The sequence below is a fragment of the Melospiza georgiana genome, chromosome 11, assembly GCF_028018845.1.
Source record: "Melospiza georgiana isolate bMelGeo1 chromosome 11, bMelGeo1.pri, whole genome shotgun sequence".
NCBI classification, from domain to species: Eukaryota; Metazoa; Chordata; class Aves; order Passeriformes; family Passerellidae; genus Melospiza; species Melospiza georgiana.
In genome coordinates this window covers 4,131,137-4,156,674 of record NC_080440.1, presented here as the reverse complement: position 1 = coordinate 4,156,674, position 25,538 = coordinate 4,131,137, and the positions used below count along the sequence as shown (strand labels likewise).

Below are 25,538 nucleotides of genomic sequence, written 5' to 3'. Positions count from 1 at the left end.
TCCATGAAGCTCAGCAAGGAGCCAGGAGTCTCCAGAGTCACCCTTGAGCAGATGGTAGGACAAGACCTAGAGCCAGCACGCGCCTCTGCTGTACTTACATTGCTTGCATAGGGGAACGTCCTGGACTGCTGTCACTCCCGTTACTGTTCGTATGCTCCATTGCACCATTGAGCTCTTCCCTCATCGCGCTGGCTAAATTGCCCAGAGTGGGATTTCCCATGGAAGCAGTAGTGTATAGAGGTATACTGTTCTCAGCCATTGAAGCCTGCCGGGACACAAACAAATCCATGAAGAGCCATGACTGATGTTTTTATACACTGCACAACACACTCACTCTTTCCAAAACATTCTTCACATTTACATTATTTGCAATTACAGGTTCTTTTAAATATTGTACTTTCTGATAGGTATTACCCTGGTTCCATCAAGGGAAATTTAACATCATTTAGATCTGGGTTTAAGGATTCATAGCTGCATTGGCTTATAAGAGGATGGAGCCTTCCATTCCCTATTTGGAATTACACACCCTGGAAAAAAGAAAATGTACTTTCCCTATTTTTGCTTCATGAAATTATGTTTGGGGCTTTGGGGTATTTTTTGTGGCTTAGGTTTGGACTTTGTTTCTAATGAAATGGGGAAAAAAACCAGAACTGGCTCAGCTGATAACTCCTTCCCACTGGAGTGAGCGGGCACCAAGCAGGAGTGCAGCATCACAGAGTTTGATTTTCCTTGGGACATGTGTGAGGCTGCCATCAGTGCTAACTGGATCAGAGCTGCACCAATCTACCTGAGAGCTGAACCACTCCATGTGGAATTTTTTAAACCACAGCAACTCAATTCTTACCTTAGCTGTTACAGATCTGACTGTTTTATTTTGATTTTTCCCTTTGTTCTAAGGAAACACCGTGCAGTGGCACACTGGAGTTAACTTTCTAAATGGAAATCTTTGTAGGAAGAGAATGAACTGTTAAATATTTTCCTTCTGATTCCCACCGTTCTGCCTGCTAATATTTACTGTGTGTCAGCATTAGCTCATGTTGACAGCACAGTCCCGGCCCGGCGCAGCAGCGGTGGGAACGCAGAAACCCCGAGCCCCGGAGGAGCCCAGTGTTTGGTGGGGATGGGAGGCACTGGAACGGGAGGGAGGCACAGGATGGGAGGCACAGGGATGGGAGACACAGCTTTCCAAGGCTGCAGCGCCCAGGGACTGGAAGGACATTTAACCATTTCACCCATCCCAGCCGGATCTGGCTGACATCATCCATGTCAGTGCCAGGCAGCCACAGACGCTGGCTCGGCAGCACTTGACCTGCTCTGGGGAGAGGTCAGCTGGCTGCAGTGGCCCAGCAAAAAAAATCCATCAGGCTGGGTCAGCGTGATGCAAACCTGGCCCATGGGAGGGGAATCCACGCAAATGTACTGCTCACCAAACACTCCTGACTGCTCCTAATTCGTGGGACAGAACTCCTCGCTTGCTGCCAGCCGGCAGTTTGACCCAGGCAAGCAGAGCCAGAGAAAGGGTGGGGGGAGATGGGATGGGAAGGGAAGGCAGGACCAGCCCTCACTGCAGCATCTCCAGGAGCACAGCCCCTTTTATTCTTCCTTACATTGACCTCTCCATGTGCAGCCCTATGTGTCACACGTGATTACAAAAGCTATTCTAACGGGGAGGATTATTTTTATCTTCTTGATTCAACAACCGGCAAACTCATTGTGATTAGAGGATGCAAAGAATGGTTCACATTTCCTGCACTTGGCAAAATAATGACTCAAGTTCTTCACCCACAGTGATAACTTGTAATTGCAGTAAAGCAATTCACTGGGGGAGAGGTGGGACACAAGGAGTATCTGCTAGGAAGACAGTAATAGGGGAGGGGGTGTTTTGGGAGCCCCTGTAGACCCACTGGCAAAAGACAGAACTGGTGAGAGCTGGAGTCCCCATACCTTCCACAGACAGAGGGGGGAGAGAGCTGCTTCTTCTCCCTGGCCACGAGGGAAAACAGATAGAGGAGATGTCAGCAGGGTCTGGGTGAAGGAGAGGGGAGGCTCTGCCACCCCACAGGAAAAGAAACCACAGCCTGCCATGCCAGCAGCACACAGCCTACTGTGCAGACCCCACGGTGCTCACGGGGATGTGCAAGCAGCAGACCTTCCCAGAGCCTACAAAAGCTGGGGGAAACACTGCTCATCAATTATTAACTGAATGTAGTCCCTGGCAGGTAAGGCAGCCTTGTGTCCTAGAGGAATCTGCCGCCCAAGTGAGGTCTGAACTGCCCACATGGCAGCGGCCACCTGCATTATTTGCCCAGACCCTCTACAGCCCCACAGAACCCACTGTGATTCTGCCTCCAAAATCCAATGGCAGGGGGAGAAGTGTGGAACCTGCTGGTGTACTTTCACCCTAAAAGAGGACCTGGCTCAGTGCAATGGTTATTATTCATCCCCATTTATTGAAGGGATGACATTGGCAGCAAATCTGGCCCGGGCTCCTCTCTCCATCAGCTCAGCTATGGGGGGGCACAAGGACATGGCTCTCTCAGGGAAAGTGGGGAATGGAAACAGTTTGGAGGTTATCACGAAAGACAAGAATGGATGGAGATGACGACAACGACACGTGTTTCAGAAATAAAACACTAACTGTTCCATATGATAAGCATATTAATTGAAATTAGTCACATAGTTAACAATGTGAAGAAATGCAGGATCATTTCATTTTTGCCTTTCAGCCTCATGAATGTAAAATGTGCTTGTAATCTTAATACTATTCAGGAGACAAAGCAGTCTTTAAAAATCACACTTCACAAGACTCAAGGGAAAATAAGTTACTAATGAATGGTATTTACAGTTGCTTCATTTAAACATGCTTTCCTCTGCTTTGCAGGAGTTACTGCATAAACTCAAAAAAATTAGGAGAAAGGCAAAACATCATTTTCCTCCTAATAATTTGTTTCTTGGTTCTGAAAAGAGAAGTCTGCTAAACGTTCCACAAGGCATGACTGCTCAAGTAAATACCCATGGCCATCAGTGAACTTCTAGAGAAGTGACCCCAAGAACCACCTGGGGTGCAACCATGCATGGTGTTGCCTCCTGGATTAATTCATAACATATAAACCAGGTTTGAACCCCTACACAAATACACAGACCCCACAAATCAGGGTAAGGTAATACATTTGTATCTTTGATTTATACAGAGAACACTGACTTCACCTAGGGTTTTTGAGATTGACTCAGGAATTTATTGAAAGGGGAAAAAGGGCACAGCAAAAAGGGCTGGAGACATAGACATTTTTAGGCTGCAAGTTATTAATTCTGCACCCATACTTTGTGTATTTTTGCATCGTAAAAAAACCGGAATTTCTGTCTTACGATTACAGTTTAAACCAATAAAAATGATATTTTATTTTCTATAGGAATTGCACCGTTTATTTTTTACCAACAATAGGAAGATATGCAAAAATAGCCCTTAAAAGAAAAGAGGGAAAAATGATCTGCTTTCTCTTTAAAGCCATGAACAATAGAAGGTCACGTGCCACAGTATCCTATCATTCAGCACATTAATAGCTGTGCTAGAGTAATTACACTTGTGGTATTTTTGCCTCAAGTGAAATTCTGAAATAAGAGGATGGAAATTATGATACTGCTGATAAATATTAATAAGTGAACTTTTAATTTTTTTGCCACAATATTCAAAATGCTAAGCATCTAGCTAATGCTGAAGCAGCCTGATATGTGTTTGCCTCCAGGGACTATGATGCTTTATGCACTTAAGAAAAAAGTTTAACGGAATTAAAATTTAATATCTAATTAGAGCAAGGCTAATATATTTTGAAATGAGTGGGGAAGACACACGCCTCTGTTGCATATTTGCTACAGTCATTAATCTTACCTGTAAAGCAGCATTGAGAGGTGTGCAGTAGGTGTGGCTGGTCTGTATGTTTTTAATAAGAGAAGGGTTACTGCATAAGAAAAACATAAAAAGGAGAGTTAAATGCAACCAACTTCTGTGCCAGCGTTTCAAGTACGTATTGCTTCCTCCCCCACCAGAAAACTAGAGCTGAGACTGGTTTTCCACACGAGCTCTCTTTCGTTTCTCTCCTTTTTTTTCTTTTAATTTAAAGAAAATATCTGAGTTTTTGGCTATGGTTATCATATTTGCCTTTACTAAATAAGGAACATCATTATCTCTTGACATTACCTCGCCATGTGTTCTACTACCCTGCGTTAGTGGCACATCTTGGCATCTCTGCTCATTTTAGCTGCGTTCAGGAGAAACTCTCCAATTTTCGTCGTGTCTGGGAGCCCGTTACCATGTGAAGGTCCATGGTGAGGAGGCAATGATCAAAAGCATCACGGGACATTTAAACTCTGCTGCATCCAAGTGACTCTCCAAGTCGCTGGCAGTGGAGTTTCCCCCAGGGGAGGGGAGGGAGTGTCTCCCAATGGAGGGAGGCACCACGATGAGAGAGGATTTATCTGCTCCATGTTATTTCCAGCCATGCCAATGGCCACTGTGAGGGTTATCCACACCATTGTCCCAAGCAGCCCCCGGGCATGGAGGTTCAAGGGCAGGCAGAATCCACCATGCTGCCCTGAAGGCCATTTTTAGTAAAAAATATTCTGGTGTGCTATTTTGGACTCTTATTTTTGCCACCTTTACATAAGGGGCCAGATTTGAGATAAAGGAATGGGGACCACGTGGGCTCTCTCTTTAGGAGGCATCCCAGTATCACTGGTTCCATCAGGAGATTTAAAAAAAATTTAAAAATTATGAAATATAAACTAGGCAGAAAAAATGCCCATGCAAAATAGCCCCCAAAAGTTTTATCACTCACTGGGCTTGTTTTTATCTTAATTTTATTCACGTGGGAATAAATTATGGTGAGCAGAGTCTTAACTGAGCTCCTTGCACAGGGACCAGCAAGGATCAGTTGTCCAGGAGAGATGGCCTTCGAGTAAAGGTCAAAGCAAATCCCTCTGGGAAGCCCAGGAATATTGGTGCATGGTTGTTGTAGGCACACAGTGGCCTGCTGATAATCTTTACAGGTGGTCTCATTGCATTTTCAAACTCTTTAAAGTGAATTCAGCATTTCTGTCTTGTGAGTACCTTACTTTTTCTGATTAGGAGTTGCAAAACAAAGCATACAATATAAAGCAAAGGAAAATATCAGAATTAAAACTTATCTGAAACCTTTCCTGGCATATATCTGTCTTCCTGACACGTCTACAGCAGTATATCTGTGCTAGCGTGGATAATTATCTTAGTCTACATTGCTCTATAAATAAATGCTTTAACAAACATGTCAGAGTAGAGTTTTTACTACAGGCATTTGGATTATCAGAGTAGGACACACAAAATACACATAACAACCAAAAATTTAGTTTCTTTAGCAGCAAAGGTGATGACACTATTTTGTGAAATGCAAGTCTACATGAGATGGGTAAATCATGCAAAGCAAAGCAACAGCAGAAAAAAAAAATTAAAGCAAGTAAAAGCTCTTACTGTGCAACAAGCTCGCCAAAGTTTTCATCAGGGCAGTATTTTCGAGGACGGCCTCGTTGAATATGACGGCCACGTTTAAACTCTTCATCATCAACAGTCCAAAAGGACCCAAACTCATCCTCTACTCTGATAAAGCACTTATGCAGTGAGAGGTTGGTGCGAATGGCACCCTGGGACAAGAGCAGCAGCAAAGGAGATGAAGTGGAAACAAAGGGACACGGGATCGGGGACAGAACAGACATCAAATACAGGGAAAAGGAAAAAGAAAATAAAATGCAATAAGCATAAGCAAATGGTTTGTGAGGGTTAATATGCATTGCCACCTAAAAGCTACTAGCATGTGATGCAACAAACACCAAGCAAGCAGGGTCAGGGTACTGGTGGGCATACAAACAGTAGTGATGAGATGTTTGTCTTGGTTTCCCTTAACTGAGACAATGCACCTGTGGTTGGTCTAACACCAGCTAGCAGCCAAAAGCCTCTACGTTAAACTGTAAGCATGATCCGAGCTAGGCTAAGAAGTTCAAACATGGTGGACATACCCACTGATCTTTTGTGGCCTTCGTTTTTGGAACTCTAGTTCATCCACTGTCCATACTGCCCCTTTAACGTTTTCTACTCGCACAAAACACTTGTGAAGACTAAGATTATGACGCACTGCATTCTGCAGCAAGTATAAAAGAGAAAACATTCAAAAACCTTCCATGAGAAAATGCTCATCATTGTCCAAGAACAGCAGCAGCACAGTCAGCTTGATAGTTCTCATTTTGCAATGTTAAGCCCCTTCCCCTCCCCGCACCCGCTCGCTTTCCCCAACTCTTTACATCTTATTTTGCAAAGACAAAATAAATATGAAAGCTTAAACCCAAGATTAAAAATTCACATTACTCTTATCAATTATCCCCAGAGTGACTGAGAACAGCCACAATTTTAAGCATGCATGTTGTAGAATACAGCACATTTCATACAGAACACAAGAGGAACATTTCTTAGACTTTTTCAAAACAAATATATATACGCCCTGCAAAGAGAAATTTCTCCCCTCCTGGAAAAGAAAGCAGTTAGAAAGAACAGAAAAGATTTTATGTAAGTACAGTCGATCGGATTTAGCTGTGAGGCACAGGAGCTGGTGCTGCTGTGGTTTCCCACAGCTGGGCTAATGTGATTCAGGTGCTGCACCTCCCTCCACACCCTCAGCACGGGCTGGGGGCTCGGCAGCACCCCACCGGCCAGCCGGCACCAACTCCTGCCTCCACGGCTTGCTCTTATATGGAAGTTGGCTCTTATTTCTGGCAGACTACTGTAGTGACTGATCTGAGCCTCAGCCAAGTGAAAACATGAGGAGGGCTCTCTGAAACAAAGTGATAATATCCCCACAGCTCATCACCCAGAGGGACCCGTGCTCATGGCATCCAGCGCCTGGATGTCCACCCTGCAGCTCCATGCTGGGAGGGATGAGCATGGCCAACCCCTCCAATGTGCTGAGACACAATGAGACACCTCACTAAGGCATGGCAAGCTCTTGGCTTTCCTGTCCCTGCTCCAGGGTGCTGAGAGCCTTGTTACTCCTCAAATGGAGTGCTATGCTTCGTTCCTGCTTCAGGAGTTCCTGAGCAAATACCCTTCAACAACAGTTGGACCCAGTATTCTTAAAGGTTTTTTCCAATCTAAAAGACTGATTCTACAAAGCCATTGTTCATGGAATTCATAGGAATTTGTACATGGAGCTTGCTCCCAGCACCGCTGAAAGGGGCTTGGGAAACAGGAAAAACAGAAGAAGCCATTTGCTGAAAATCTGCAGGCGAACAAACTCCATCCTCACTGGCACCATTGATTCAGTCAATCTGGTTGACTCGTTAGCAGGCACAAAGCCAGCCAAACACATGGCCTGGGTCTAGGCAATCAGGAGACGACGAATTTTTTTTCCTTCCGACATCATCCTCTTCTTTTTTTTTCATGAACATGGGGTCTGGATGGGGAAAGGGAGCTCTAGTAGTGAATGTCTAAATCACTGTGCAAACAAAGGGTAGCACAGAGCATTTGTCATGTAAATCAGGAGGCGGTGGTGTGTGTGCTGGGAGGAGAACACAAAGAGTCTTCTGCTCCCCCTCCAATTCCCTGCCATGCCTAGTGCAGTCCCCACACTCCCACCCTGGCAGGAGTGGAATATCTGGGTTTGAACTGCTTTTGCTCAGCAGATGCTTGAGTGCAAACATATCTTCTCTGGCTGTAGGTGCCTGATCCAGGCACTTCAGCTTTTCCACATCAATCTGCTTCTGAACTGGTGAAACAATAAACCTTATATATGCTTTTCCTCTCAGCAAGGAAGAAATCTAGCAGAAAGTCAACCTGTCCATCAGGCCTGCTTCTTTCTGCCCTTATTTTCTTCTTTCTGCTCTTATTTTTTAATGTTTTTTTTTTTTTTTTCCACTCCCACCTCTTCCAGATTTCAGTACTGTTGACATTTTTGGCAAAATCCCTGATTTTGAGGTGGAGGAAAAACATGTAAACGCCCCACACCTTACGAGCTGAAACCAGCCAGCTCAGCAACTGCTGGTGGGTGCCGCACTAGTGCAACCCGACACAGGGCTGCCGGCCCACATCTGGGTAACTCAGGCAGTTTCCTGTGAAAATGGGAACACTGTCAAGTCTGGAGCAAAATGTAAGAATAATAACGCTATTTCCCCCCCAGTGAAAGCTGATCTTGTGGCTCATACAGCAGTTGATCAAACGCACACGGCAAAGCCCAGCGAAGGGAGTCCTCAGAGTTTGTAAATAGTCTCTAAAAGACAGGGTTGAGCAGGAATATTTGTGTTTTTCTTTAAATAAATTTAATGTTGGAGAAATACTTTACAGACTGTTCTTGTTCTCTTGAAGTCCATTTGCAACTGATGTTTTAGACTGTGGGACAGGGCTCTTGCTGGATACGTTGAGACAGAGAAGTTGAATATTTACAAGACATCCATGAAGTGTTGCCCTAATTTTCTATTTTCCATGTGATCACTTATTTAAGGAACTCAGGCCAGAAAAAAATTGTTGTGTTTCCCCTGCCTCTGGATACTTGCTATCTAACAGTTTTATGTGAACAATACCCCAACGTGTCAGAGCCACACCTGCAGCCTGTGCCTCATGGCTGTGACTCTGTGCCAGCAAATTACTCCAAAAAATATAAGCAAACAGACATTGCCTCTGACCTGTCAGAACCAGTTCACAATGCTGCACCAGCAATCAGCTAACAGAAAAATTAGGAGCTATTATTGTAAGATTATATATTTACCTTGTTAAAAATATTTGTATGCAAGCCACTTCTGCAGAAAAAATACCCTGAACATGCTTGAATGTAGTAAATGAAAGGGTTTGTTATTTTAATAACTGCTCAGGCTCTGCCATACTGCATTTTGGGAGAGGTTCAGTTTTTAAAGGTCTTTATTCTTGCACTTTTTTGTGTTTTTGAAATAGGGCTCAGGGAAGCTTGTCCACACCAAACCCTGACCCTAAACTTGGGGAGCAGTGACCCAAATGCCCCCTAAGCATTAGCTGAAGGTGAGCACAAATCAGCACATATATATTCAAATTATTCTGATTCTGCAATTAGCCCCTTGTGCTCATTCTGCACCCCGTGGGCTTCCCGTCATGCCAATCCAGAGCTGCATTTTCATCCCTGCTGTTCCTGGGGGCTGGCAGAAATCTGAGCAGTCTCCAGCACAAAATCCTGCGCTACTCCAACCACTTGTCTATTTTGCTGGTGCTGGTGGATGTGGGGGTGAAGTTTTTCTTTCCTGTTACATGAGGCAGGACCTGGACACCTGCAGAAGGTCAAGGTGGCCAAGGAGGGGTCTCCAAATGGCACCTGACTGACTCCCTGGGACACACAGTGCCCTTCCACAAGCCTGAGAATCTGCAGCTCAGCCTCTCTACTGCTCTTCTGTATCTGCACTGGCTCCTGGGACTGGGCTTTTTGGGATGCCAAAAGCTAATTCCCAAAACTAGGCTCACAGGAGATACAGCCAGGACTGCCTGCTGCCTTCTTCCACTCCTCCCTCCGCTTCCCTTTGCTGCTGGAACTAAATAGGATTTTTACTTTAGCACCCACACCTGCAGCTGCTGAAAAGCCCTACTGGAAGCACTCCAGCAGCAAAAGACAGGCAGGTCTAAAAGGATCTTAAATCAAGGAAAGTTAATTTCCTTTCTGGATAGTAAGGAAGCTGCAAAGTTGAACACTGCTCATGTTTTCCAACTGCAGGGAAGAATCAAAGCAGCAATCACAGAAAGTTTTCCTGAACTTAAGAGCTTCTAGACCAGGGTTAAAAACGTACAAAATTGTGCTGGGGTCTGAATGAAACGAAAACCGTGCCACTAAAAACCAAGCTAACTTCCAAGGACCAATTTTAGCTCCATCCGCTGAAGGAATGAATCTTAAATGCAGGCTGGGACAGGAAAAACAGAAAGAGCTGATGGAACAGCATGTATGGGACCTATTCATACTACCTGGTCATTTGAAGTTGTCTGAGAACAACAGAGCTGCCTGCATTAAAAGAGATTTCAAGCACCAGGGTACAGTTTTTACAGCAACACAACATCCAGTTATTTGAATCATTCATTTGTGATTGCACCGGATTCAGAAGTCAATATGACTATTAAAGTGCTATATTTCAAGTGGAGGAGTGGACCCCAAAATACAGAATAAAATTAACTTCCCAAACCTCTCATGTAACAGTATATGTGACAGTAATCAAAGGAAATTAAAGTGCAAAACCCCACATCTTTTTCTGTTAAAGACATTTCTCATTGAGGAGCTTGCTTCTTGCATATTAAATTCAATAAGCTTCTGCTGTGTGATTAAAAAAAACAGAGAGGAAGTTTATAACAGCTGTTTATGTAGTTAAGAGTCAATCGACTGAGGAAAGAAATCCACTGATCTATAGATCCTAGGGAAAAAAATTGTTGTGATTAAACCCTGAATAGCTAAAAAGACGAACAGTTTATCTTCTACTGACACGAGAACTTTACCTCTTTTTTTTTTTTAAATTTTCTAATGTGTTCCGGCTGAAGAGCCTGAGTTTCCCTGCTCGTAGCAACCACACAGAGGAACTCATGGCATAATCACAGAACATAAAAGCCAATAATGGGGATTCAATTAGTGGTTTTCAAAGGCAGAGGAATTTTTTCTGCCAAATATCAAATTGTTCCTGCAGATAAGGCACCCGGCGCGTGTCACAACTGCCGATCTAAATTTTTCATGTCCCCACGTCGGGACAATTTCTGTCATCAGCAAGGTCTGTTCTGTACATGGCAGAGAGCAAAGGCAGGAGGTGGGCTCAGCCTTACCTTCCACGTCGCCGCGTTGCGTCGGAAGTAGGCGAACATTCGCGTGAACCAGTTGTAGATTTCGTTTAGTGTTAGCTGTTTTTCAGGAGATTCCAGGATGGCCTTGTGGAGCAAAGCGATTGCAAGATCAGTTACCAGCACACCAGTACAAAACACGCTCACAGTTTTACTTTGCCAGATACGAAAAAAAAAAGGGAAGAAAGGAAGAATGAAAAAGAAGAGATTTGGAGCAAGAAATCGAAAGGAGGGTTTTCACAATATGAACTAAGATTAATGGCTGTATTTAACAGTTCAATGGCAAAATTCAAAATGGAATTATCTAATTGTTTTGAGTTTTTATTTCTGTTTCCTTACAGAAATATTAATTTATTAGTCATTCATAAAGCAGAATCAAAGAGAAATGCAAAACATTTCACTAGCTGATTAAAGCTCAGTAATTATTTAGAGCTCAGATTAATTCTAGGGATCAGAGATTACTGTAGCTTGTGATAATTGACTTGCCATCTTTAAACAGGCTCATTTTCACTGTTGTGTGAAATGAATTTCCTAATAATCACATCGTATTGTAATACTTAATCAAAAGCAATTATGTTATATATTGCAGTTCTAAAAACCCTTATAGTAAAGGTTTGAGCATTTGAGCATGCTTACATCCATAGGTTTGAAAATCTATTTAATCCAGCACATATAGGGAGATATACTCTTTTCCCTAATCCAGACGTGTGTGTTTGGCTCAGCTTACCTGTCTAATTAAAGATGCATACGTAAATGGTGGTCTAACTTCCGCGTTCTTATAAAATTCTTGGTTCTGGGCAATATCTGCTAAATAAGAGCAGTTGTTCTGTTATCATCGCAGCCCGACGCCGCCGGGCCGTGGGGGAAGGCGGGGGCTGTGGCAGCAGAACCCCGTTACCTGAAGAGATGGGGACGTTGTACTTGTCCGAGTACCGCCTCCGGATGGGCCCGACGTTGTGCATGCTCGTGGTAGTGATGACCGACGGTCCCTGCGTGACGGGAGTGATGGGCGCAGTCGGGGTGGTGGGAGTATGAGGTAAACTCTGCGGAGACGCCTCGGACGCGGTCTTGGACAGCGTGACGCTCGATACCAGATTCAGCTGCGGAGGGAAGGACGAGGGGGTTGTTACAAACAGCATTTCTGGGTGGTTAAGGGCTGCAGAGGAAACCCTCATACTGGAGTGTCCCTCAGTTACAAGCAGACACTGCAGCTTCAGAACAAAGTGCTGCTGTAACATCTCTGTTAAGAGCCAGTAAATGGAAACAGATAATAACTACATACATACATCTCCAAGTAGGTTTAAAAAACAGAGCAACATAGCCTGCTGCCTAAAGAACAAATCATGAATTTTTATCTAAATCTTAATGGAAGATCTCGCGCAGTACATGATCATTTTAATATTTTACTTCAAGTTTCATTGTTTCACAGTCTAAAACCCCACACCTCTCTGATTTCCATGCTATCATTATGCATGGCTTCTAATCAGTCTTCCTGGATGTTTCATTGAAGGCATCAGGCTTAAAATAAAAGACAAGACTTTCCTAGGGACATGCTAGGGAGAAACACAATCTCTCTCTTCACCATTTCGGCTTTTCTTTTTTTTTCCTCTCTGTTCATCCATTTTAAAAGCAAAGCCCAGAGTAGGTTAACACTGGAATAATTTAATTAATCACAGTGCATGAAATACTGAGAGCATTCAGCCCAGCACAAGTGGCACCACTCTGTTTTTCCCTGCTAGGATGGAAGGCATTGGTGTTACCTGCACGAAGCCTGGCCCCACTGGTGTGGCAGCCTGCCACAGCAGGCTGTAAAACACACCTGCCTCCAGGATTGGGTATCAAACCCAGCTCCAACCCGACTGTTTTCGACGCACAACCTGTTTATATAACCAGCATCCACATTCCTCCCCAACCCCTTCTTTCTGCCCTACAACGTCCTTTGAAAGATGACGCCCCATCCCAATAGGTTGCTGCTGCTGGAGTATTTTAAACAAACACTCCAATCCCTTAAATACAACATCACAGAAGAAGACCAAGAAAAGGGCTCTTTTTGACTACTTCCACATTTCCTTCCCTTAGGCAGTTTCACGAATAATACTGGTGAAATCCTGACCCCACTGAAGTCAGTAGCAAAATTCCTACTGAATTTAACAGGGCCAGAATTTTACAACTTTTGTTCATGATTAAAATTCCTTCTTTGCTAGACATTAAATCTTCTGAGATGAAGGCAAGGCACACGACGCAGCTATGCCCCCAAAATCTCATGTTTATCCATAAGGCACTGTATTAATTTTCCTTGTATGAAAGTAACCAGATAAGAAAACTCCTATTAGCATTCCTCATATGAGTTAATAGCCACAAATAATTTTCTTTTAAAAAATAATAGGATTTATCCCAAACAAAGGTAGTGGAAAATAAAGAGCTGTAGTATTACAGAGAGGATACCAACACAAAAAGCTCATCGCCCACAGAAAGGGCTCAGCTGAAGGAAGATAAATTGTGATTGCTTGTCCTTCCTGACAGTGAGAAGGAGCTGAGGGAAACCCTAGCCACAAACTCCTGGCACAGCCCTGATGCTGCTGCTCCAAGGGAAGAATGTGGCGAGCAGCAGACCTGCAAACACACACCTTTCCCTGCAAGGGCTTACAAATTCCCTTGCCCTCCAGTGGGAAATATTTAACACTTTGTGGTAAAGCCAGGAAGCGTGAACACAGAGAGGGATGGTGAAGGTGCTGAAATGCAGGTATTGATCCCTGCTCCAGCACGAACCACCACCTGCAGTCTGGAGTTTTAAACACCCCTGGTGCCATGCACTGCCACCATGCGCCACCTAGTCTGCTCGTTGACTGGCCTGATTTAAGGACACTGATTAGGGACATATATATATATATATAGTAATGTCTCCCTGTTATCCATCTATCCATCTATTACATATGATAAAAGGACCAGTGATGATAATAATAGTGCAACTGACAGGTCTCACCATGAAATTAAATCTACTGTATTTTATCTCAGTTTCTAAATGGACATTTTAACAGTCCAATAACTGCGAGGAAATCTGCATCAATTTTAAGTGCCCTTCTCAGTGCAGGCTCGGCAGCCGGGCCCTCCCGTTGGAAAGATCACTGCTCCTGCTTCATCATTACGGCTCCCAACTACTCCATTTCAAAAGAGCCCCCTTCCTTTTTCAGCATGTAAAAACTTAACATTTAATCTGTTTCTACTAGGGAAGCTTGAGAAAGGATCCACAAAGGTCAGCATTCCCTGCTTAAAGAATCTGAATCGAGTTAAATTTCTTTAGGCTTTACAGCATAGGTAGTGATGAGGAATAAACACAGAAGAGGACGAGCAAAGGGGGGGGCTTTAACAGGCTTGACAAATGACACTGTGATTCACACCCACTGCTGGGCTGCCACTAATAAGCTACAGAGGAAGCAGCCAATCTCAGCTAATTACCAGATAAAATTGTATTGTAAGGACTCTAATTAGGAGATGCTTATGGAGGTGATCTAATGATTAAACGCTGCATCCAAGTGACCCCACCATCAATGTGCAGTGGTGCAAGATGTCACCGGAATATTTTGTAGAAACAGTAATTTTATTTCAAGGAGGGGAGGCAGTAATATTTGTAATAATGGCTATGAGGTAAACTAATTAAAAGACAGTTCCTAAAGGAAGACTGTGGCTTTGAGCAGCTGTGGCCGTTCCAAAACAAAGTGCCAAATCTCAACAGAGGAGCTGCAGTCAAGTGGAAAATTTCTGCCTGACCTCTGCTCTCGCTATTAATTTGCAGGAAACCTAATGACACATATACATATTCCCACAAAATTGTTCTAATTGCTAATTTGCCAAAGGAGCCCAGTTTCCAAATTAAACATGACTGCAGTCTGTGAGGAAAGAGAGAACAAAAAGCTGGAACGCAGCGAGTCTGCCGCGTTTCACCTCCGACGACCATTTGTGAGCCTGAACCAACAAGTTAATGAAACACGACCTTGTCCATCGCTAGCGAAGTTTTTCCGTTTTCCGTGTTTTATTTGATGACACTCTCCTCTTCCAGCTGGGTTCCCAAAACCCGAGCCAGGGTGAGGGAGGAGAGGGCTGCACTCCCTCCACAGCCTTTCGCTGCCGCTTCCTTTGTTGCGTCGATAGCGCCAAGGCTGAAAAATCGGTTGTGAATTAGAGCAGAATAACAAATTATGAATGGTGTTGGTTTTGTTGCCATCTTGAATTATTAATCTGAATGGTAAACTATTAAATCTTAATATTGGCGTCAATTAGAAACGTGGAAGCGGCTGTGGATGACTGTGCAGGGCAAAGATCAGGGAGGGACTGGGCTGGGAGGGTTTCTTTTCCTGATGGAAACTCTACATGGTTTCTGCCTGTTTGCATTTGCTATTTAAAAACAAGTTACTATGATTAGAAAAGTTGCTCGCATTGGTATTTTGTACACAGGCTGTTTCCCACATACCGTAATTTTTGGATGAGTATCACTGCTGGCAGAGGGGAGGGAACCCAAGCCACAGAGTGAGCACTTCAACAAGCAAGAACTCTTGCACTGCAGCAATGTGGGCACTCAGAGTTCACCCCTGCACCAAGGAGTTAAAATGTTTTTGCAATGTTTGTCCTGGGAATGGGGGGAGGATTTCCTCCAGTCTTTAAAAAACAACCAAACCCAAAAATAATAATTAAAAAAACACCAAAAAACCTAACAGAAAACACACCAAATCTCACAACACTTGTTAAGTCCTAAAATTCTGCAAATTCAATCTCTCAACTTTTTTGATAGCTTTGTTCAGTTTTGGTTTTCTAGAATATTTCCTCACACTGATTTGACTTGGTCATTCATAACTGCCATAACTGTTTCAGCACTCAATATCCTTCTGAGGACTTTATTATTAACCTTCCCTTTGAAGAAATAGTCATGTCTCCCTATTAAAGATGAAAACAGAGTAATTTGCTTTTTTTCTTTAGATATAAACAATGCAGAGGTAACCCATGCTATTACCCAGTTTAAAAAACCAGCTTTCCAGTTAGTGGCTCTCCTACTAGATCTAAGTTTGATTTCATTTTGTGTAAATATTTTACATGACAATAGTGGCTGCACATGAAATAGAACTGAAACTCTTCTAAAAAAGGGGAAAAAAAGTTTCTAAGGGTCACAGTGAGGCCATACCCAGTGATTTCCTGCAATGGGTGCTGCTGCTCTGGGCCCAGCTGGGGCTGGGGACTTTTCCGCACTGAACTCCTGGGACTGAAATACTTTGAAGAAGAAACTCCTTTTCTTGACATTGAGGGTGAGAGAGAGAAAGTGAATACTGCGCCTAAAACTTTGTTCATTGCTGTGTCTTCCTCTCCCTGTTTCAGCCTGGACACATCAGTGTGTATTGGATGCAGAGCCTGGCAGGCAGCAATCACTTAGCAGGTGTTGTTATTGGCAGGAATACTAAGGAAACTGAAGCTGAGGAGCGAGACTTAATGAAAACCAGTATATAAAAACAGCTTTTGTTGTGCTTGAGAATCTCTCTTTATTGCTGCATATCGTTATTTTTTCAAACTATAAAGTATGGCTACAGCAGCTAAAATGCTCAGTCATTACCTCAACAGTTAAAAGACTTTTTTTTTTACTGCTTTGTTATTACAGTTGCTAAAAACAGTATTTCAAAACAATCATAACTGCTATGGTTATGGTAAAAAAAAATACATTAAAGAAGGGATATCTAACAGTGCATCTTATTTAAAGTGCCAGAAGGGCCTTTAAAAGTTTTCTGTCTATTTTTAAAAGATAGCTATAGCACCTAGTATGAAGAATTACTTGTTGGTTGATGCTTTTTCCTTCTCCTTCCCTTCCTATGAACTTCAACACAAGTTAATCCTCCCAGAAGAAAGCACATTTCCATTTGAAGCTATTATGCTGATGGCTAACACCGACGACAACAGCGAGTCGGGGGGGTACCTTAATAGCAAAACCAGGATGACAGTTCTTGAGAAATCGCTGTTCCGGCTTTTGTGTTGTGGTTTTGTTTTTTTACCTTGAAAAAAAGTTCACCTTACCAAAACACGTCACAGCTTATTCTGTCTCATGGCCTTGTTCTCACTTTACTCAGGCCCCTCAGTCTCACTGAAACAACACGTGTAGCACGGATGGGACAGCACTGCCTGTTTCAAGTGCTGAGCTCTGAGATAGCTCCGCTTTCTTTTGAACTGCTGCTGTTGGGGATTTTCATTATAAAACTGGGTGTTTTTAAAGGGGATCCTGAGCACTGCCCCAGTTCCTGGGATGTTCCCCTGCACCCCAGACCCCCTCCTGGCTGCCCAACAGCCCCTGGGGAGCAGCACCAGACACTGAGAGCACCTCCCTGCCCACACAGTCTGCCAATGATTTGGGCCACCACCACTACGCCACACAGGAATGTGCTTAAATCTCATCGACTTTAGTAGGACTAGAGAGCTTTACTGAGCAGATTTCTTGGTGGGCTGAAATACAGGGGCCACTCCACCACCCCTGCCAAGCTCAAAATTACTGCAAAGAGCTAAAGACACCCAAAGCTGGGGATGGGATGGAAGGACATGGATAAATCAGACAAGCAACCCTTCCCCAGAGCTGAGTGAGTTTCGAATTGATGCACAGCCCTCAAGAACTTGGCTGTGGTCCAACACCACACACTCAACTACTGTCTGAAGCCCAGAAGGCAAAGATGGCACAAGTGGTCAGTGTGGATTACAAATGGCACATAGTTAACACAGATGCTCATGTACCTTTTTACCTGCCAGTAACAAAATAGTTTAAAACAAGCATCAAGATCCTTTAAGCAGAATAAAAACATTTTCTCAGCCATGAAAAGGCTGTAATTTTAAATCCAAACTCACTGCTATGTTTGGATTTGCAGACGCTTTTTCCTTTAAAATCACTAAGTACTGTAATATATTAGTTCTAACACACACCTTGCATTAGTTACGTTGGCAGAAAAAAAAAATTAATTACTGGATGTAAAGACTACTTTGCAGTGCAATAATGGTCATCAGATCTTTTTACCAAAGTCCTATCCCACTGAGTTGAAAGGACGAGGGTCTAGCAGAGTCTATGCAATGTCTGTGTATTTTTTTCACTAGGAAAGCACAATTTATGCAAAACACTATACTTCTACATTTTATAATTAATTTTCAAATGCTTCACCTATACATATTTTAATAATTTCTGATTTATCAGATGGTATCTATAATAAATTTTTCTATATTTCAATAAATGAAAAGAAGGCAGTTTCAATCCAACAACAGAGTGCCACACAATATAGGCCTGTCAGGCACCAATTTTTACTTCTAACATGTAAGTTAAAGGATAAGGAATTTATAATGCTGCCTGTGAACGAAACCACTTTTCATACACAAATGTGATCTTTTTTTTTCCAAAGGGTAATACAACAGTACATTTACATAAACTAATCCAAACAATCTATGTATTTGACAATGGCAAACCTCACACAGACTGCCTATTGTTGGTTTACATCTTGGAGTTCTTTATGTTGGCTTGTAACACTGCTCTAGCTGTCAAAGGTTTGACTTGGACTCTAAATAAATGGTTATAGAAGTGCTGTGCAGCGATATTGGACTTCTTTGCAAAAGAAAACCTGCTGTGTATGAATTCAAAAGCTATTAATTTTTCAGTCAAAAATATTCATGCCTATTTCTTTTAATAAAGAAACACTGTGCTGAGCAACTGAGAGATAATGTTGACTAGTGGTACAGAATTTTCAATAGAGCAGTTAAAAATAAATTTAGTAGGAGGTCCCCAACAAAGCTATAATTTTCCAGAATGTAAAACATTTTTAATACTAATCAAGACAGCCCTTTTCCCCCTGCGTTCACAGGTTTTTCTCCTGTGCTTTTCCCTGTTTATTAGCTGTTAACACTAATCTTCATGGCGACACCCTGGTATCTCTGCAGCCTACGAGACCCTCCAGAGCTCCCTGCCCTCGGCGGCCCGGCATCGATCACCAGCAGCCCTGCCAAACACCGCTCGCCTTCTGATGATTTCCTCCCTTCAGTTTGTAATCCTTCCTCCTGAGGGGCACTGCTGTTATGAAAGGCCTCAAGGCAGAGTGCTTTGAGACTCCCAGATTATTCCGCTGTTTTAATTTTTAATCCAGTAAGAGCTATAGAAACCAAACCTCCTCCCCGTTCTGTTGGGTCTACACACTTTGCCAACAATGCGCTGAAGCATTTGCATTCGGGCTGGGATGGATGTGAGGAAATAGAAGAATGCTATTTTTATAGACACTGCCAGTAGTTTCTACTCTAGAGGGCTGGTGTCCACCAGACCAAGCAATTTTAGGCATCTCAACAGCTTAAATGGAAGGGTTTGGACCTACCACTCAACTCTCTCCAAAAAGGCAAGGAAGTCTCCCATTGACTATGACATCTACTCCAGTGTTACTCAATAGCCTGCAATTTTCTATCTAGTAGCCTCCCTATGCACTTCTGCAGCCATTTATTTCCAACTACATGGAAACTGAGAAATCCTTTTCTAGTAAAAATGTGTGCGCGAAGTGTTTAATGATTTTATGTTCTCTATCTCTGTAATGTGTTCTGTTTCAGACATTAATTTTGTCTACCAACTGCATCTTGGCAGGCTACCATATTTGCTGGGTTAATAGTCTGACTCCTTTTTATTTCTATCACCATAAATCACACATATATGGGTGTGTGTTTGCTTTATTTATAGAAAAAAAATCAGTCAAAACAGATAAACCAATACTTTGTCATTATGCTGCATCATTGCATATTGATTAAAATTGCTGGTACTAACTATAGATTGTCAACGCTCAATTAATTTTCACACAATGACTCAAAGCAAAATCAAATAAAGCCAGTGTACCTTTAAATCTTACAAATCTTAAAATCAAGAAGCAAAGCACTCTCTCCATTTTGAATAATCATTGGAAGCTCCCAGGAACACTTTCAGCATTAAGAGGCTGATCGAAAACAACAGCTGAAGAAGAGTCATTACAGTCAGGGAAGGACATGAGGGATTTTCCTGGGTTTGAGGGTAACCAGGAGTTTTCTTGGGCTGCAAAGCCACTTGCTTCCCCTACTCCCCCTTCTTCAAAGAGCAATGTGGGGTAGAGGAGGTTTCCCTTCTCAGTTTCAACAGTATAAAACCCGATACTGGGTAACCGTGATTATCATCAGAACACGCAGTTAGAGTCACTTCTACAGTAAATGTCTGTCAGACTGGGAGAAAGCAAAATAAATATACTACATATAATTTAATTACAACTCCTTCCTAACACTTCCTAAGATTTCATCCAAGTCAGACTGATGCAAAGTGACTAACATGAGGCCAGAAAAAGGCCCAATGCATCAGCTTTGGAACCAAACTGGACTCTGAAACTCCCTGAAGAGAGGGGGATGACAAAACCTGACTGCACTTCCCATCTCCTCCCTACACCCGGCTCTGAAATGGGCCAGGCTCCACAGGGTGGGCTCCAGTGGGGAACAGGAAAGAGAGGTTTGTTGTGAGGTTTGGTTTTTGCTTTCAGCACAGCTCAGTACTTACGGGCTGAGGGGTGGCTTTTGGTTCAGTTGACTTCACATGCAGGTGTGTCATCATGGCTTGCAGGCGCTCTTTATCTTTTGCAAGCTGGAAGGGGAGAGAAAGAAAAAAATATCCTCTGTTAGTCGTACAAATAAAACCCAGCCTCTGCTTATTCCTAATTAAACAGCTGGCACCGAGGCATGAGACAGAAGAGTTTTATTGCTGAGTAGTTTGGAAATTGTATATGGGCTATTCGTGAGGTAAAGCCAATGTGTGGTGCTGGGTGTCACCATTTCCCAAAGCAAAATGCATTAGCCCTCGAGTGAGAAGAGCTAGACCTGCTGGCACCAAGAGCTTCACTCCAGCCTTGACAGCTAAAAGACAACAGTGAATCATGTTTATTAACCAGCCCCACTCCAGCTCGGGAGGCTCAGCACAAGGAAAGCAAGGCAGCGGGTCTAGGATGCGTTTCCTTCTCTCAGAGCACAGAACAAGCGGCACAGATGGGCTGTGGCTTTACATCAACCACAGGCACTGTGGCACATGCAACGAGCACAGCTGGGGTGCTTAACCACATGAGGCACCTCCACAGGGCTCTGCAGGCAGCCTTGGGTCCAGAAGCACCTTGATTTGACTTGAGAAGGTGGCAGAGTCCTCAGTGGGAAGCAAGGCTGGGCACCTGAGCAGGGTCACCCTGAGCATGGGGCAGGACCTGCTGTGGGAGCTGCCAGCATCCCTCTGGCTGAGGGCAGTGGGGTGGGAAAGGCTGAAAGCAGCAGTAATCACCCCAAACCACTCATCCCTGAGCACCCAATGCCACAGGACTCATGTTGTCATCCTGTCATATCAGCCACTTCAGGCCCAAGAGTTGGGGTAAAGCCCCCGATCTCAATGTCTCTTGCATTTTATGGCTGAGATCCACACAGCTGGAATCTCTGGATCACTGGTATGCATCCATAGCCTGGTCAGCTTCCCAAAGCACTTCACTGCACTGGACAGACACTAAATTTCAATATTTTTGGAAACAAGGAATTTTTCTTCAATGTGTGAATGGGACTTTTTTCCAGCTGCTCTTCAAAAAAAAAAATTGCAGTGGAAAGATATTAAGAATACTAATGAAAAAGGGGTGTTGTTAATCTGCATGCTGAACATAAAGGTTGCTGCTTCCAAGATGACCTGAATCAGGTTCTTACAAATGCCAGTTTTTGCAGAGCTTAGTTTTGGCGTTAGACAAGCCAGATTCCCGGGGCCAAAAGGAGAACTGTGCTCACATTCCAGCAAAACTTAAAACAACCTGCCCACCTTATCACCATCATCTGTTTGTAGCAGTAAAGTGGGGCTAAGTGTATATAAAAGGAGAGTTGATCATAAATCTCCACTCACAGCCTTATGGCCAAGGTTGTCCTGCTCTTTGCAAGGCGAGGAGTTTGAGATTGTGCCATGATGGGATAAAACTTGGCACTCAAGTTTCCAAGATAGGAATGAAATAAAGGGAAAAATGGTGTCACTACACTTTTCAAATGGCTCCTCTTGTTTTGGTCAAAAACCTCAATAGCAAGAGAGAAAACCTGACATCTACGGCAGATCTCCTGCAATCTCATCCTGATCTGAGCTGGACACTTCACAGGAGAGCTGAGGGCAGCGACAGGCTCTTATCTCAGTGCTGCAGCAGGAACTTCTCCCTCTGAGAGTCCTCTGAGAACCTCTCCAGAGAAAGGAGAGGGCTCACCCTCAGCTGCTGTGCTTCATACAAAACAAATTAAGCCAAGAAATAGCTGTGCTCTCGGCGCAGCTCTGTTGTGCAATCCCTCATTCCTAGCAGTCTCCGGGCACACACGGGCTGCTTGGCGGGGTCATCTGTGCATTAAATTTTGGTCTGCAGGCTACTGCAGAAGAAACAACATCTCGTAGCCAAAATAAATAGAAGGCAGGCACCTGAGAGCTTCCTGTCAGCCCCGGCGCGGCGGCTGGAGGGGATGGCACCCGGGCAGCACAGGGCACACCCTGCCGTGCCTCCTCCGGCCCCCACGGCGAGGGAGAGGGAAAAGGGAGAGGGAAAGGGAGAGGGGCACCTCCCTCCCACGGCCAGGTCCTTGTTTGTAGTGTTTCCACTCATCCTCTCAGCAATGCTTTTAACGCCGAATCTGGTGGATGGAGGTTATTAAAGATCCTCTCGACATTTCAGGCAGACACACGCTAGCATTTTGTCATAGTCTAGGAATTCAAACACTCACCCAGTTAGGCAGGAGTTTAAATTATGAAAAATAGAGGTCTCTCGGTTTCAAAGCGCTGAAGAGAAGTAAAAAAATCTGAAGAATTTCTTTAAACTGTTTTTCCCTTAGGTCAGGAAGCAGTAGTGATATAAAGCTAGAGTGTCACTAGTAGCCCCTCTGGTCAGTGGGGTCAAACAAAAGAAGCCATGGGGGATTGCTCAGCCACTGGTGGAAGCAAATTCTCACTGGTGGCAATGACTGGAGTGTAGATGGTCCAGAAATAGGAATTAATAGTCAACAGGCAGGAAAATGCTCTTGATCTACTGATAATGTTGGTGGGCAAGGACAGTTCTGACATGGAGGGAAGAATCTGCTCTGTACATGGGCCTGAGGAACACAACACAGTCCCATCTGAAGCTTCCTTCTTTCTTCCTACACCCATTTGGAAAGCTCTGCATGGTGGGAGTTTTCAGACAGCCGTCCAGTTCTCCATGATAAACCTCATTTTGTGAGATTTCCTTCATCTCTGGATGTACAATGTGAGTTCCTAACTATGGTTCCACCAAAAATACATCCAGAGGAAGGTACAAGCCCTGCAAATGTGGACACCAAGACACACAGCTTGCCCTGGAGAGGTTAAATTCTAAAACTATACCAGTAGGAAAGGCAGGAGAGGGAAGCACAGAAAGCAGAGGCCACAAGGGGCTTCAGACAAGGCAGTGACCATGGAGCAAGAGGAAAGGCATTAGAAACACAGGTGATGAAGAAATTGTACAGAGGAAAACAAGACAAAAAAAAAGACAAGAATCAGGAATGGGAAAATGAAAACCCAGTGGGGGCATTCAACAGGAATAGGAGAGCACTTCAGCAGCAGGATTTTGGACAGACCAAGGACAAAGGAGAAGGAAGCCAGTCACAGGCAGTGCAAGAGGCAGCCAAAACACAGCCCTCCCATTCCATGCCCGCTTGGCCTGTGCACTAGAAAGGTTTAGAATCCACTTTTCAAGAGTGTCAATGGATGCTGCAGGAAAACAGACCCAAGCAGCATTTTCATTGCACTGAAAATGGCCAGCTGCCTTAATTTTCTTCCTTTAGGAGACACTTCTCTAGACTCATCACAGCCCTGTTGCTATCCTGAAATGTGTACCCACTCGAAGGTAGCAAAATGGATATCCTATTCCAGCTAACAGCTAGCTAAGGACAGGGGTATGTTCCTGCGTTTGTGTTTTTTTCAGCAGCACAATCTTCACTATTTATAATGGCAAAAAATGATCTTGTCAAGATGGTTTAAACAAAGCAAAATGTGAGAAGATTTCTACCTTGCCTGTGATTTTTAAAGTATGTTTGTGATGGAAATGCTAAGACCAAACGTCAAGATTTCTGCTAAGGACTATTTGCAATCAAACACAAAACAGATTTGACCTGTTTCTTTCCAAAATGTTGATTAGAATATACTTTAGAAGAAGATTATTCACTTTTCTCTAACGCTGATAAAACCATAATGAGTAAAATAACAGCATAATCAACAAGAACAAAAGGATAGCATTTGGGTCCATCACACTCAAAACCTGAAGTATATCCCTCAGGTGAAATGAATTTGTTTTGATGGAGCTGTACATGCATTAGATGGTGGGAAATGGAGATCTTGCCCATGTAGATCTGGTGCTGGACCCTGAAGGTGGTAATTCCCAGCTGCACTGTAAGGCAAAGCTGCTCACCAGTGCTGCTGATCAGGGGCAAAGGCTGTGGGTCCCTTTTCTATCTAACTCACACAACCCAGTCTGCAGAGGGGCTGTCATCACTCTGCTGGTAACTGCTCCACAGCCTGAGGTCAGCTCAGTGCTCCTCAGACCATGTCACTGGGCACCCCACTGCTAGGCACCACATTCCTGTCCTGTTATGGTTCTGTGCAAAAACAGCCCACAGCCAGGCAAAATAGGGACTGGAGGGCAAATCCTTCCACATGATTAGGGACTTTTCTGAACTATCAGAGGAGTGATACAGGATGAAAGGAGAGGAGAAGAGGGAAGCTGCAGGTAAATTTCAGAAGCTGGATCACCCTCCTCCTGCACCTGTGCTTGCTGGCCAAGCAGAGATGGCATGGCTGTTATCAACACTCCTGCCTAATTTAGGCCTCCAGCTCATCCTACCTACGCTGCTTATATAACTGTTAAATCCTTTCTGGTCTCACACCACTTCGAAATTATGGTCTTGTCTTGTGGACCTTATGCTGCCTTCCTTTGCAATGACTCTGAGCATTGGCAGCACTAAATGGGTGTGAAGCTGTAACTATAACTCATTTAGAGCAATTAGCAGAACGCCCTGCTGATAAACCTTTCAACAATATTGGCATGGGCTTAGGGAGAGGTGGGAACCAAGCCTCTGTCCTGTTCCTGTCCCACACAGGGCATCCTCCTGTAGTTCCATTCCCAGGGAGTGTGGGAGAGAAGGATTAATGCTTTTCAAGATGACTGTAACTGAAGAATCTAGATTTACCTTCAGCCTCAATATTACTGCACCTTGGTGAAAGATTATCTCATTTCTCAGTTTACCAGGAAGACTGTAGATTTCTATTTTTCTTTTCCTAATTCCCAAGAAACTTGTTAAAATAACAGACCATTTCTCATAACATTTTCTGCATGACTCTGATATTTTATGACTGGTAGTTTGATTTTTATAAAACTTGTATTAAAATAGTTTATATTGCTTCAGTTAATAGTGAAAGAGTGTCATGACCAGCGTGTTCCTGAAAGTAAAATTTAGGAAATATCTATGAAAGAAAAAGGGTAATTTGTAAGATAAGAAGATAAAAAGCATTTTTTTAAAAATGCTTATCTTGAAAAGTAACAACAAGAAGTTTAAGTGTGGTTTTGCTGATTTTTCTCTCCAACTATTTGAAGCTATAAATGACTTAACTCAGTAAAATTCCAAATGTAATTATCTTCTGTAC

At 43.5% G+C, this 25,538-nt stretch overlaps 1 protein-coding gene across 6 annotated transcripts in view; it reads right to left on the bottom strand.

Moving 5' to 3' along the window:
• FOXP1 (forkhead box P1) overlaps window positions 1-25,538 on the bottom strand; it is a 218,312-nt gene that overhangs the window by 10,910 nt on the left and 181,864 nt on the right. For 5 of the 6 annotated variants that reach the window (XM_058031758.1, XM_058031760.1, XM_058031763.1 and 2 more), the window contains 7 exons: window positions 20,397-20,480; window positions 11,742-11,943; window positions 11,571-11,650; window positions 10,829-10,930; window positions 6,043-6,164; window positions 3,887-3,956; window positions 99-265 (listed from right to left, as the gene is read on the bottom strand). In XM_058031758.1, coding sequence (XP_057887741.1) covers window positions 99-265; window positions 3,887-3,956; window positions 6,043-6,164; window positions 10,829-10,930; window positions 11,571-11,650; window positions 11,742-11,943; window positions 20,397-20,480 — 827 coding nt within the window. The remainder of the gene's footprint in view (window positions 1-98; window positions 266-3,886; window positions 3,957-6,042; window positions 6,165-10,828; window positions 10,931-11,570; window positions 11,651-11,741; window positions 11,944-20,396; window positions 20,481-25,538) is intronic. The other variant, XM_058031759.1, reaches the window with a different exon arrangement.